General features: G+C 42.1%; 2 protein-coding genes across 2 annotated transcripts in view; both read right to left on the bottom strand.

Moving 5' to 3' along the window:
- si:dkey-191m6.4 (rho GTPase-activating protein 22) overlaps positions 1-1,153 on the bottom strand; it is a 28,650-nt gene extending 27,497 nt beyond the window's left edge. The window contains exon 1 of the mRNA XM_062378877.1: positions 1,120-1,153. Coding sequence (XP_062234861.1) covers positions 1,120-1,153 — 34 coding nt within the window. The remainder of the gene's footprint in view (positions 1-1,119) is intronic.
- Positions 1,154-6,969: 5,816 nt separating this feature from the next.
- lrrc18b (leucine rich repeat containing 18b) lies at positions 6,970-10,170 on the bottom strand. Its single transcript, XM_062378526.1, has 2 exons — positions 9,735-10,170; positions 6,970-8,625 (listed from the first exon to the last, which is right to left on the bottom strand). The coding sequence occupies exons 1-2, from the start codon at positions 9,990-9,992 to the stop codon at positions 8,209-8,211; spliced, it is 675 nt and encodes a 224-aa protein (XP_062234510.1). The 5' UTR covers positions 9,993-10,170; the 3' UTR covers positions 6,970-8,208.
- Between the last annotated feature and the right edge of the window lie 4,291 nt (positions 10,171-14,461).

Genomic DNA, 14,461 nt, shown 5'->3' with positions numbered 1-14,461 from the left:
CCATTATCCAGTACCCTACAGTGTCACATAGACACTGGTTAGTGTTGCATCTCCTTCATACACTGCTCTGATCCTAAATGAGTACATACTACATATTTCACATCTGTCACATCACTCTTTATCCGTGGGCTTCATGCAACAATTGTGACGCCCTCAGCAGGAGAGCACCAATTTGCAGAACGTATGCACAGAATGCTTCTCACACAGATACATCCATCTCTCTCCTTTCCTCTTTCCAAACAGAAATGCAGGGTGAGAGGTTTTTCTTCTCATCTCGATTTGCTTTTTCACACAATGAGCTGGAAAAGGGGACCTTAATTCTGCTAACACTGAAACCATCAGGCTTTTAAAAATTACTTCACACAGCCTAATTGTGACATTGTAATGAATTGAGCGCTAATTTACAAATGTACACAGCGCATCAGTCCTACTAATAAAGCCAGTCGAATCTGCTCTGCCATCGTAATATATGCAAATGCAGATTTAATCCACTTTGCCTCCAATTTCATGCCGCTCCAGCAGAGGATCTGCACATCACTCTCCCATTGTTGGGAACTATTCATTTCATTTTAATCAGCTCAAGCTATATAATTGTCGGCATGGAGATTAGTGCCAGGGAAGGAACACACACGCACACTTGCTCACATGCACAAAATAATACGTCCATGCACACGCAGCAGCTGACGGCAGTCTGTTAGTGCTGAGTGTCGCAGTGATGAAACTAGAGATGCTGCTCGCTCCTCTTAATAGAATTCACGCTGGCAGCGTCGACCAGTTGTAGTAGAATGCTATAGTACACAAGAGAGGTTCCTTGCGTGGGCAGAGCAGCCGCCTCATTCAGAAATACATGACTTCACTGCAGTAGGAAAATAGACTGGAGATGAGGTAAAGAGGGAAAAAAGTGTTTCTGTAGACATAGTCTTGTGTAAAAATCTGAATTACAGCAGAGATGGCACTTCAAATAAATGGCATGTCAGGCTGGAGTCAGAGCATCACTGAAACATCCTGTGATCTGATACAGTCTCATCCCAGCTCCTGTCATCAGGGATGAGGAGGCAGCTCCTGCAGCCGGCAGGTACAGTGTACAGTAGGTGTGAAGGCAGAGCAAGCATGTCCTACCTCTCCTGGTCTGTCTGATCTTTGGGCTCAGCATTGCTGTCATTGCTCGTCCGCACACTCTCCTGTCGGCATGTTCATGTACATCCACACGCACCCCACCCCTGCCTCTGCCTCTCTGCTGTCTGTGCCTCTCTCCTCTTCCTCCTCCTCTCTCTCTCTCTCTCTCTGACCTTCTGCAGTGCAGCCAGCCACTCGGGGGTTGGGCGAGCAGGGGAGGAGAATGGAAAGAGAAGGGGGGGATGAGGGAGAGGCACGAGGAGGAACTACCCCCACCTTTTTTTTCACTATGTGCACACACGCCCAGTGGCCTCCACCCCTCCCTGTTACATTATTCATGGTGGTACATCCGCCTGGGGTTGATGGAGGAGGAGCTTGGGAGGGGTCTCCCACCAGCGGAGCGCAGGTCTGACCAGGGACCAGATGCTTGATTTGAAGAGGTCTTACCTATTTGCAACAGCTGCTTTTTTTTTTCAACTGTAAAGATTTGCATATGTGTGATGGGGAGAGAAAGAGAGGAGGAGGGGGTGTTCATCTGGCGCGTCTCCTCCTTCTGCACCTAATTAAGCTGTGGAGGTCCTCAGCTTGTCTCGGCCTCCTTCCCTTAATCGGTCATTTCCACACCCATTCTTCTCTCTCTCTCTCTCTCTCTCTCTCATTTTCTTTTTACCTCTTTCTATCTTTGTCTCTACCTTCTATCTTTGTCTCTACCTCTCTATATATATTTTCTGTATCTGTGTGTTTATCTCTACCTCTATCTTGATCATCTATATTTATCTCTATCTATATGCCAACATATTTACCTCTCTGTCTTTATCTCTATCTCTGTCTCTATATTTAACTCCATCTGTGTCTTTATCTTTTTGGGGTCTTTATCTATGCCTCTCTCTTTACCTCTATCTCTGTCTCCATCTGTCTTTATCTCTTTTTCTGCCTTTACCTTTATTTGTGTCTTTATCTCTATCTTTACCTGTGTCTCTGTTTTCTGTCTCTATCTTAACTCTATCTCTCTCAATCTTTACCTCTGTCTTCTGGATCGATCTTAACTCTATCTCTTTCTCAGACTTATCTTTAGCTCTATCTATATCTCTATCTTAGTTCTATCTCTATCATAACTCTATCCCTGTCTCCGTCTTTATCTTTGTCTCTATCTTTACCTCTATCTCTGTCTCAGTCTCTATCGTTATCTCTATCTCTAATTGCCCATGTATTGTATGATCTCCTTATCCCCTCCAACGCCTCTCTCAGCTATTACCGCCTCATTTCATCTAAACCACTCTCATTAACTATTTTTGTATCCATCACTTTTAGCTCTCTAAGAATAATGCTGGCTTCGATTCAGACTCAGTCGTGGGAAATTCCCAACTCGTACAGTAGGTCGTAATTACCTCCTCCAGGCATTCCAGTGGCACAACTCACAGAAACCAGGGGACAAAAAAATGAATACAATTTCCCCTCTAACAAACAATGTCCTATCGCCCTGAGCTGCAGCAGCCTGTTATTGACATGAAAGTGTGGCACTGGTAGTGAGAGAACTTTATATATGACAATGTCACCAGTGTATTTTAGAACTTTTTAGCTTTTGACTTTATCTTGTGACACACATTTACAGAAATGATAGTTGAGAGTACATTTCATCAGTACAATTTCTGTCTCTTTAGTCACCTGTTCTACTTGTGAATCCAGCTGTCGTTCCTGAACAAGCCCCAGTGTAGTTCCTACTCACTCATTACTGCAGCTCAATGCTCCACATGTTAAATCCTCAGATATCATTTGCCTTCCAATGGAACATGTGAGGTCATGGTTACATGGCACTTGGGCAGGCAGCACCTGTTTGCCAGATCTGGGCCAAAAGTAAGCTATAGCAAGCAGTACTGCATGTAAACCAAAGGCCAATTATCACATCGGCCAGTTTAGGTTCTCATCTAGAATAACACCTTGCAGAAAGCACAACATGATTGACAAAAAAGACCAACCCATGTTTATGAATTTTTGGGCCACATTAGCTTTTTTACAAATGGGCCACTTTAGGCTCACATCCATTTTGTTCGGGAAGGACTGAAGTGATGCATCATTACCTAAGGTGGCAAAATCTGTATGCTATCTTGGGCCTATAGGAGCTACCGAGGTTACAAGACATTATTCAACACGTAGCATAAATCAGTGCAAGACAGGCTTGGGCAAAGTGACCAATTGCTAAGATGAGGCTGTTGTTCAAGTGAAAAAACTCCCATAGCCTCTGCCATTTCTAAAATGTCAGAAAACAATGTCATAACCCGATAACTCCGCCCTCTCAGAAATAGTCTGAGGTAAACACCACAAGAGGGGGCCGAACTGATTGTTTGAGTGGTTGACAGCCCTAAAGAGCGTGCTCCGCTTTCGGGGAGTTTCTTTGCATCGTCTCTTTACTTTCCTACTCTCAGTCTCCCCCTGAAGGCCGCCCCTTGTCGTTGCTGTAGCAGCTGTGCTACAGCAGCCGGGCTTTCCTCCTCCCAGTGTACAGAGGATAATGGCCTTAAGCCCTGCACTGCAATTGAATCAGAGGGTCGGCCTCACGTCAACCACAGCTGCTCTTATTACAGAGCAAAGAGGGAGGGAGAGGTGAAGGGGACGGAGGTGGGTGTGAGTGTGTGTGACATGCAAACACATACACACAACCCAACATGCAGCTAAAATGAAGGAGCAAATGCACAGATAGATCTGAGACACACACTCAGAGCCATTCAGTAATGAAACACTGAACGATGAGGGACAAGCCGACAAGAAACCGAGATGAAGCAGAGCGAGGGAGGAGTGATGCACACACACACACACACACACACACACACTCACACACACAGTTGCACAAACACACCAAGAAGCCAAAATGAGACAGCAATAAAAAAGCCTACGCTGCCTGTGTTTGGTTAAAGCCTGGGGTTGGAAGACAGCGGTGAGGCCACACTGTGCTACTGGGTGTGGCCCTGGGTGTTGTTTCACTCTGACTTTATCATCCTCTTTTTGTTGTGTTATCACAGAGCGGGTTGTCGAACTAAGGAAACAGAAAAGCAGCGTGAATGTTTGCAGCCACACAGCAAGACATGGCGGCACTCGACCATAGCTTTCCTCTTTTGGTTTAGTCATACACACTGCTCTCTGTTGCTCCCCGTGTACACTTGGCTGGCACCATGACTCCTCTATACACAAGAGCTTGATCGGTTGTCAGGCTGCTCCCTCCAGCTTAATGTGAAGAAGAATCTGAATAAGTCCCTATTAAGTTGGAGACCTGTGACCCAGACAAAAATATCAGGGACTCCTGTCAGTAAAGACCAGCACCACAAATTTAAATAAAGCAACATCCCTTTTAAATTAATTTGACGAAGAAAACAACATCATACTAATAATAGCGTGTTTTTTTTACCACAATATGTGTGCTTCCGCTAACCAGTGCAGTTTACATATAAATATTTCTACATACACAAATGTGAAATAATTCTCTTACCTTGTTTTCCGGAGATATCACATAGGCAAGGCAAAAAATTAGCTTTTACCTTTGACAACAAAATTTTATTCAGGTCATCCTTGAGTCTATAGGTTGATCCCACTTGGCCGTCATTGGCTGAACTGATCCAAAGTGGAGGAGACTATGTTGAACCAGTCTGTACTTTAAGAGCTATAGTAAAATACAACCTGACTGAGCGTCACTCAGAAAGCTTATACTCTGTTATTGTTTTTTTTCAGTTAGGTTTTAATTAAGATTAAGATTAAGATTAGTTTATTTATACCAAACACATGCACAACACACTCATACAATGGTAGGTAAATTTATCCTCTGCATTTAACCCATCTGGTGCAGGACACACAGAGCAGTGAGCAGCCATGTACAGCGCCCGGGGAGCAGATGTTGGGGGAGAAAGGTGCCTTGCTCAGGGGCACTAGACAGGGTAGGGAGAATTCTCTTGGATTTTTGGACAGATCAATCCAGGTTCGTCTTTTGTTGTCTCTCCGTGGAGTCGAACCAGAGACGAACCAGAGACCTTCTCTGCCCATAGTCCAAGTTTCTTTTTTTTTCTTTAATTCAGGCGTCAATGTACTTGTGTCTAGACTCCAGGAAGAAACTGAACTCACCATGACCCGCAAACAGTCACCAGGGCGGCTAGCTTGGAGCATGCTCCTGGCTACAGCGGTGCAGCTGATCCCCTGAATACGTCATGAACCTTAAAGCACTACCTGAATTCAAGGTCACACAGACGGCTTGTGCGGTGCCTCCTGAGGGGCGACCCTGGTCCGAGGCTACAGAGACACGTTATGTGGAATATGAAATCAGTATCACTGATGGTGTTTATATTTCCTCTGTCACCACTGAGGTCAAATACTGTCTCTGAGGATGAACCCTGCTCTGAATGCTAACAAGTGCTAACAGGATCCAATGTTTAGAAAAACCCTTTAAAATATTGATAGAGCCGATGATCAAAATGTCATACTGGCGGGGATGGGCTGCACTAAGACAGACCCGTGGGTGGCTGCTGAAGGTGTGACTGTGGACTTAGCATTATTTATTGATCGCCAGCCACTGACTGTGATGAGCCGCATCAGCTACATACTGTATTGAAATTTGAATACCTCAGCCCAATTCAGCAGCTCGCTTCCATTATATTCTCTCCAACATTTAACTCATGTAAACTGTCCAACTCGCCGCCACAAAATTACCCGTTGTTAGCAGGGAAATACAGAAGTAGAGATCTTTTCTTTCAGCAGCACTGCAGCGGCTGCAGCCCACGTCCTTTAATCAGGAGAGAGACAATTACGTTTGTGTTCACAAGGAGAGGATTGTGATTGCGAGGAGACATAGGGCAGACAGGTGTTTCCCATGTGTCTGCCTCTGTCTGTCTCCATCTCCCGGCCCCCTTAGCCCGCCCTTACCACTCTGTCACTGACAATTACCACAGGGCCATGATGTCATCCACTAATGGTTATGCGAGGAGCTGACAGGACTGTGGCGTATGCAATATGGATGGCGACCCAGACTGTGGTCTGTCTCTTTGTCTGACTTGTCTCAGTCAGTGTTTTTGTCAGTTGTTGAGTCGAAGCAGTTTTCAGAAGACGAGCTGCTCTGAAGGTGCAAACAACATTATCTTATTTTATTAATATTATTATTATTATAGTCACAAGGCATGTTTTGGCCTTTTCTCACGAATCTGACAGAAACTATACACTTGTATTTTAGTCAATCGAGCTGTCTTGACCATAGACTGTATAAAAAGATGGAGGACGTGTCTTCACATCTCCACTATCAACAAATGATGCTAAAATATCCTGAATACAAACGCTAGCTGGTGCGATTGAAGCCAGCATTGGTGATCGGGGATGGAGTAGCAGTACTGTGGTAATTTTGATACAGATACTCGACCAATCATGAGTCAGTGTGAGATGTCAGTCATGTTGTTTAACCCAGTATTTCCTTTCATCTCTGCCCCAAAACTTTCGTGTCCCATCTGACTATGTGAAAACCTTTGATCTGTGTTTGATGCCCTACGTCTCTTCAAAAACTTGTCATCCTGGTAGCTATAAAACAAACAAACGCTGAAAATTTTATGCAATAAAAATTAAACTTACGAGAAAATCTAAAATTAAAATAATGATTTGACTTTTTGGAAGTAGGCTTAACATTATGGGAGAAAAACGCAATAGTTGCCACAGCGAAGATGGTCTTTGTAAATCAATGGCGACTGTCTGCCCCTACACTGCCCCTATTGTTCGTTTGCATATTGCATCTTGTGGACACGTACACAGGATACGTGATTCAGTCAGGATACATATGTATACAAATAAATCTTTAATTTTAAGAAGGACATATTCCTGAAGCTGAAATAATGTAGTGTCAAATTTTTCTTCAACTGTGACAAACAAGTAAATTCCATAAAGTTGATGCTGTACATTACAGAGGTCACAGAAAGAACTTACTTTAACTTCTTAATTGCAGAAGCATTTGTTGCATGTTGTGCATGGTTGAAGTGTCACATCCATCATAATCTCAACTCCCAGAGGTTCCTCATTAAATTGGAGAAATTTATAGGCCTCTGCTCTTTGTCCTTCCCGTTTTCATTGTAACACTGCTGCCTCACAACAAGCCGAGTCAATACCAGGCACTTGTTCCTTTAATGAGTCTATCTACCGAGATCTTAACAGTCTACTCAGCTCTCTTCGGCTCAGCCAAGTGGTGAAAACCAAATGACACGGACCTCCGAGGTTATTCCCTGTTAAGACAGTATCGAGTGTTTGTACGAAGGCAGATGACAGCAGAGTGAAAAGGCATTGATTTCGATCTGAAGGTAAAGGGGAGTAAACTGCGAGCAGAGGCTGTTGCATTCATCCTCTTAGCAAACAATGTCCTCTAAGACATAAGTGCAGCTTTAGTAAAACAGAAAGCACAAGAGATACTAAAGATCCAGTGCTTTCACACTCTATGACCCTAGTGCTGGTTTAACTGTAGCTAACAGAGCTGCATACATTATCATATGGCACCTCAGTTTTGCATTCTATAATATAATTCATCTCATAATGCATTTAATGAAAAGCCAGCAACTTAGTTATTATTGTTATATAGTTGGTGCCTACAACATATTGAATAACTCTATACACATATTTATGGAAATTCAAATGTAACTTGATGGAATCTAGTTACTTTTAAATGTTATTTTTTTAGTGAGCAATTGATGCTTTTGCTGTTGAGTATATAAGTTAGTAAGTATGTACGTAACAGTATATAAACATAATTCATGATGAATAAATCCCCCCCCACAGAACCAGAATATGCCTTATCTGCTATCTTTGGTGATGGATAACAGTCTTTTTTGCCATAAGTTCTTCTTGAGAGTGTCTCACTCAGACATTTGTGTTCACACATGCACCCCCTCTGGAAGACAATATGGAGGAACCTGCAGAGTCCAGTGGATGTCTGAAAGCAGCTTTACATACATTTATCCAATCTTTTAAAACTATCCAACACTGTAACATTATATATACATCTGATAATTACATAAAGCATAATTAATCTCCAAATATTTATATGAATAATGTGGGTGGGCCAGTGGCGTCCAGAACCATTCCTGGCTACGCATCTGCTGCATCATCCATCTTTTTCCTCTCAGTTCGGCACCTATTCACACAGTCCTCACACAGAAAGATATTTCTAACCAGGCAGAGCGTCTCGGTCGTGTAGGACTCAAGGCTCTGCGTTGGCTCGGTGGGGATAGGATTCCTCTCCAGGTTGATCTTCTCCAGTTTTTTCAGCCTCAAGAGACAGCGGGGCACGCGGGTGAACTGGTTGTCAGAGAGGCCGATGTGGCGAAGCGCCTTCAACTCTCCGAAGGAAGCGGGAAGAGCCTTCAGCTGGTTCAGACCCAGGTGCAGAGTGTGGAGCTTCTTTAGCAGGCCAAGTTCACTGGGTAGCTCCGTCAGACGGTTGTTACACAGGTTCAAAACCTCCAGGTTCTCGAGGTGGCAGATCGTCGCTGGGAGCTCCTCCAGCTGCAACACAAACAGGGACAATTGGGTTTAAGTGGCCAGCAGTCAGTCCGCGGACACAGTTCAATATTTTTTTAGCGCTATAGAATAAATTACAGCTGTGGTCAGCAGCTAGGTCAAACGGCTAAATCGCAACCAGACAGTTTTGTTAAATTTCTTTCACCACATCGTGCTGAGACAGTCACAGGTGCTGCAGGTGCTGATCTCCATCATGGCAGCAACATTCATAGAATCACTTAAAGCCGGCGCTTGCTTCTGCAACTGCGGTTTTTCACGCAGTTGTGTCGACGGACTTGTTTTTATTTATGGTTCTCCAAGGGTTGCGCGTGTTGCAAAGCAATTCACCGCAAGAACACTAGGTGGAGTCATGTTTTTGGGCGAAGACGACCTAAGAGACGCCTTCTTTGTGTGTGGCAGCCGTGGTCGACACTCTTTATTTACATCGCATATGCTGCTCCTGATAGCCTTTATCGGACAAATTTGTCCCATATCTTCCGTTATACAAGTAGTGATACCTTCGGATCTCTTCTGCCAAACGCTCTTCTATTTGGTCCATATTCGTTCTACTAAATCTTCCATTGGTTCTGCCGGTATTATGGGGCAGGAAACCAGAAATGTGACTCCGGAAAAGGATGTAGTTAGCAGACCAATCACAGCCTTGCGGGCTGCGTGAGGTTTGAATAGCTTTATCGTATAGTTAGAAAATTGGGCGACACACGCAAGCATGCAAGAAGGGGTACGCAAGAGCCCCTTGCGTGTCTCTTGCACTAGCATGTCCCTGAAAACGCAGAATCATGCGCCGGCCTTTACTCTTTGGCAATTTGGCTTCAAGGTGAAAGCACAAAGAACATAGGCCAAGCAAACAGCTCATTCCAAATAGACGGGTTAAGAGCTGACAGTGCATTTGCTTGGTAAATTACAAATTAGTTTGTTCATCCTGTGTGCACCACTCAAAATCCGAATATAAGTAAAACTGGTTTAAAGCCCCTTCAAATAAAACCCTGGTCTGGTGTTTAATCATTAGAGCCCCTGTTTACAGAAGGTCATGCTGTATCAGTAGCAAAGTGGGGGAATCACATATGTGTGTGTCCTTAGCCCACAGCAGTACTCACAATGTTGCTGTGCAGATCCAAGAGGGTGATGTTTGGCATGTCATCTAAATCTGGAAGCTTTCTGATCAGGTTCCTGCTCAGGTTCACCTCATCCCTACCATACACCTTCAGGATTTTCTTTGGCACGCTGGTGATCCCCTGGAAACTAAGGTTCAGGCGCCCTCTGTCGCTCATAATCATCTCCTGGCCTTGCTGAGCCATTTTCAAGGTGACTGATTTACCTTTTTTAGACTGTTTTTTCTTCTTTCCTTTGGCCATTCCGCTGCAGGGAGACAAAATGGTCTCTAGGTGACAGTGTTCAATTATGTATGTGACAGAGGAGTGGACAGTTCAACATGGCTACAAGATTATGTCAACACAACGGTTGAACCTTTTATTTTTTAACCCCTAACATTTTTCGCCATGTCTTTTGAGAAGCACTTTGTAACCTTGCTTCAGATAAGTGCTATACAAAATGAAGTTAGTATTATTGTTACCATCAAAGGCAAGAAGCAGTTCAATCATCAAAGGTAAAATGTGAAATCACAGGTACTCCATCAAACAAGAACACATTCCAACAAAGATCTGAGATGCCTTTAATATTGTTAACATAGTGTGAATAGACCCAGAGGTTTCCGAATTAAAAAAAAGTCTCTTTAAAAAATATAATTTCATGGGTGAAGTATCCCTTTAATGAGTTGATAACCAGCTTTGTGTGACCACTTACCTGACTGGTGGTTTCGAACGTAGTTAGTGCAGGAGACCTAGTACTATGTTCTAAAATAAAATTACTCAACATTGTCCAGCCAAGATTAAGTAACGTTATCATTCATTGTTCCATGACAAAGTAAATTAAGCAAGACTTTACAATCAGTGAACACAACTCCTCAAGAACGATGCTATGATGGTTCAACAGGAAAAGCGGATTAGCCGAATAAACAGAATAAAAAAAAACACTCTAAAAGTTAAAATGGTTTCTTCCTTACCTATTAGAGTTTGCAGTAACTTCAACCTGTTGTGTGGTAGCTCTCTGTTAGGCAGCTTTGCTGTTGTGGCCTGGACTCACTTCACCAGCAATTGGACATTTGTGTTAATGTGTTGCCAGGCGACTGTTGTTTGGTTTGCATGTACTTAAAGCCTGGGAGCAGCTAGAGCAGGGAAGTCTGTTCCTCTGTGTTTGTAACTGGAAGTAGTGATATTTCCTTTAATTGGCATTGCTGGGTCTCTAAACTGAAAAGCAAACAACTGTGCCTGAATGTTGTTGTGGGACTTCTTGTTGTGTTTATAGACTTTATCCATGTTGTCGTCCTTGTGTTTTGAGTTATTTTTCACTTCCTGTGTTATTTTTTTACTTCACTTTATTCTCATTTCACTGCACTTCATTTCCTGTCTCAGTCTGGTTACCCTCCTTCATTTATAACTTTTCTCTGCCATCATTAGTTGCATGTGTCTTGTCTTGTCAAGTTTTTGTTGCCCTTTATTTCAGTCCCAAATTGATTTGTTTGTTAAAAGAAAATTGTTGAACTAGAAATACTGCACTGCGGTTGTTAGCCTCTAGATTCTAGTGCAGTTTCCGTCAATAATATTTTTTTTCCAGATTCACATGAGGTCACATTGAACTTTGACCACTGAAATCTTATAAGTTAATCTTCTGAGTCCAAGTGACAACTGGTCAAAGCTTTTTTTGACCAACACATATTTTGTAAGGCCTCTGTTCTCCTTTCACCACCAAGATCTAATCAGGTCATCCTTGAGGACAAGTGAATGTATATAGCAATTATTTAGAAATTCCCTCAAGGTGTTACGGAGATATTGCATCCACAAAAATGGGACAGACCGACGGATGGACAACCCAACAACATACTTCCTTCTGAACAGTTTATCTAAACTAAAAAACTAATTCTAACTTTAAAGAATTGTATAATTGTATAAAAAATTATATTCAAAACCCATCGTAACGTACACATGTCAAACAGGGATTCAACCTTTGCCCTTTTATTCCATCTTCTGTGATCGTAAATAGTTTCCAGTGTGACCCATTTCGAAATCTTTGATTTGATACAGCAGTTACACAACTGCAATGCACACACACACGTACACACTTGTGTCAACAGTGAGTATAATATATCACATCACCTCAGTCATTACTCAGCGTGACCTGAATTAGTCTGATGCCTTTCATATGATGCGCTTACTCTTAAATAGGAACCAGTAACACAGTAACTCCAACCTGCCAGCAGGTGGTGGTAACTCTGTAGAAATCATGTTGCTCTTGCTTGAAATCAAAAAAGTTCACACAAAGACATGCCATTTAAGTTCGTAGGAATTTTTTACAAGTGGGCTTTAGTTTTGACTGTTATTTAGAAGAGTTAGAAATCAATTTTGTGAATTATTAATAAGTAGATTCTTTTTTTGGGCAAGCATTTATTCTCAAACATTTGTAAAATGAGGTACTTTCTTTAAAAAGAGTATTCAAAATGAAAGTTCTTGCAGAGTGGAGTATATTCCATATTTATATTTTTTGTTAGATACAATAATTATGGAGACTGTCATATTAATAAAGAATGCTGCAGATGACCAAATTGAAAACCCTCTGTGATCATATCAAGTCTCGGCCTCTACTGAATCCATTTTAGTTGTTTATTCACCAGTGCTGCTGCAGGAGGCAGGGTTCTAATGTCACCCGTCTGCTCTGAACGAGTTCCACTCTCGTTATTGATTACTTTAAAAAATATAACATATGTGAACCTGTATCATAAGGCATTGTCAAAAGGCGATAGAGTCTAAAGTACGGACATTTACTTAGTACAGATACATGAGGTACATGTACTTTATTACATCCCGACTGCACTGGCTGGAAGTTATCTAACTTTGCACTTCTTAGATCAGGTTTGATTCTCTATTTCCGGCTGCGCTTACTTCAAGGGCTTACTTCTCACCAAGATTGCAGGTCATGTCAATGTTTAGTTATCGCTCAACAAAGTAAAAAGATACATAACATATCCCAAAAAGGACAACCAGCTTTGACCTACACTAGGTCATAGGGTCAGGGCAGGACTGGGCAGACAAAAGGAACAATGACCTAAAAGGCTGGGATGCACAATTACCATCATTTCCCTTGTATAAATGTAAGATAAGAGTTATAAATGTATTTCAGCTAGCTCAAACATTGTAAATATTCTAATCTTTTTATTGATAACGTTAATATAAAGACTGACTTGAAACATGTAAAGACAAAAGTAAAGACAGAAAGAAGAAAGTCTGCTTAGGTGAGCGCTTCGATTCCAACATCAGAGTAAAGGCAGCCATGGTATTGTACCGTCTGGAATAAGTGGCCACAGAATCCCATAATCTTTTGTAATATTAAACGACAGACAAACCCAAAGTGCTATCGCGACATAGCCCTGTCTGTTTATTTCTTCCCTTTCGTGTGTGTTTCAGGATAATATGGCTTGTTGGCCTGAGTCATTTCCCTCAGCAGTGTGACTTACAGGTCGGCAGATATGCAGGTCACACTGGAGGAAACGGCGCTGACCTATACATGAGTGAGGTACTGCACACACACTGCAGTTCAGATTACATCTCATGATAAGAAATGTGAGCAGTGAGTGTGTGCATGTGAGAGAGAGAGAGAGAGAGAGAGAGAGAAAAGCAAAAAAAGTGTTGTTTTCACTCATCCGCTTAACAATGACTAAAGCTGACTTTTGTCGACACTATTAAGTGTCTTATAACAGCTTATAAACATTTAATAACCCAAATATGGCCGCTCAAAATAAAGATAATATTAAAGTGTAGTAAAACACATTTGTAATAACATGAAATAGGCATTCATAAGTTGACAAATTGTGCATGTCCATGGCTGTTTGAACCTATCTTACAATGCATTGATAAATGCTGAATAAGGGGGTTAGAGTAAAGTGTTAACAGTTTGGACACAGCGTGACTGTGAAGGGAGGCCAGTGACAAGAATCAAACATTAAGGGACAGAAATAGCAGCAGATAATTATACGAATATAGAAATAATAACAACAGCTCCAGCACTGATTTCATTTGTCCTCATTTTTACTATAAAGGATTTCCTGTCTTTCTTTCAGTCACTCATTTCCTTCCTTCCTGTCTTCTTTCCCAGCTGCTCCACAGTATTTCCCAACGTGTTCCTTCTGGCTACCACCATGTTATTGTACACAAACATCCCCCATGTGTCTTGTTCACTCTGTATCATTTATACTAATAATGAAAGAATCAAGTTTCCTGCTCAGATTTATGACTCGGGATCAATCACCTACTTGTGGCTGGCTGCAGTAAAGATCATAAATCCTGCCTCCTCCATGTTAGTAAAAGGGACATAGATCAAACTAAAAGTACATATTTATACTACATTTAGGACATAAAAAAGTACTTCATTCCTCTCAGGGTCATGGAGCTTAGCACAGCGCTGGGTGCAGGCTCAAGCATTTAGTCATCATGGGGACTTTGTGATTCTCCCTCCCCAGCTTGATACTGCACACTGTCTCTTCTTTATGCTCTATTGTTTAGCCTTTCTAATTCAATACAGTGATGAGTGATAGCTTGTTGAACATGTTTAGGAAAGCTGTCACCACTGAGGCAGAGGCATTTAGGTGTTTACCTAATCTACGAGTGGATGTGGCTTTCCTTTGTTTTCACCTAGAGACTGTTGTGTTGTCTTTTCTTCATGACTGGATCATTCAAAAGTTTCTTTGGTTGTTGGAATTATAAAGGACCTGAGC

This window comes from Platichthys flesus, chromosome 20, assembly GCF_949316205.1.
Source record: "Platichthys flesus chromosome 20, fPlaFle2.1, whole genome shotgun sequence".
In the NCBI taxonomy this organism is placed as follows: domain Eukaryota; kingdom Metazoa; phylum Chordata; class Actinopteri; order Pleuronectiformes; family Pleuronectidae; genus Platichthys; species Platichthys flesus.
The sequence above is the reverse complement of the archived record's forward strand: the minus strand, read 5'-3'. Positions and strand labels throughout refer to the sequence as shown.

Bases quoted from the DNA above. Each gene is read 5' to 3' on its own strand.
- lrrc18b (XM_062378526.1), bottom strand. From the start codon at position 9,992: ATGGCCAAAGGAAAGAAGAAAAAACAGTCTAAAAAAGGTAAATCAGTC. The intron at 8,626-9,734 runs GTGAGTACTGCT...TTTGTGTTGCAG, and splicing joins TGGATCTGCACAGCAACATT to CTGGAGGAGCTCCCAGCGAC.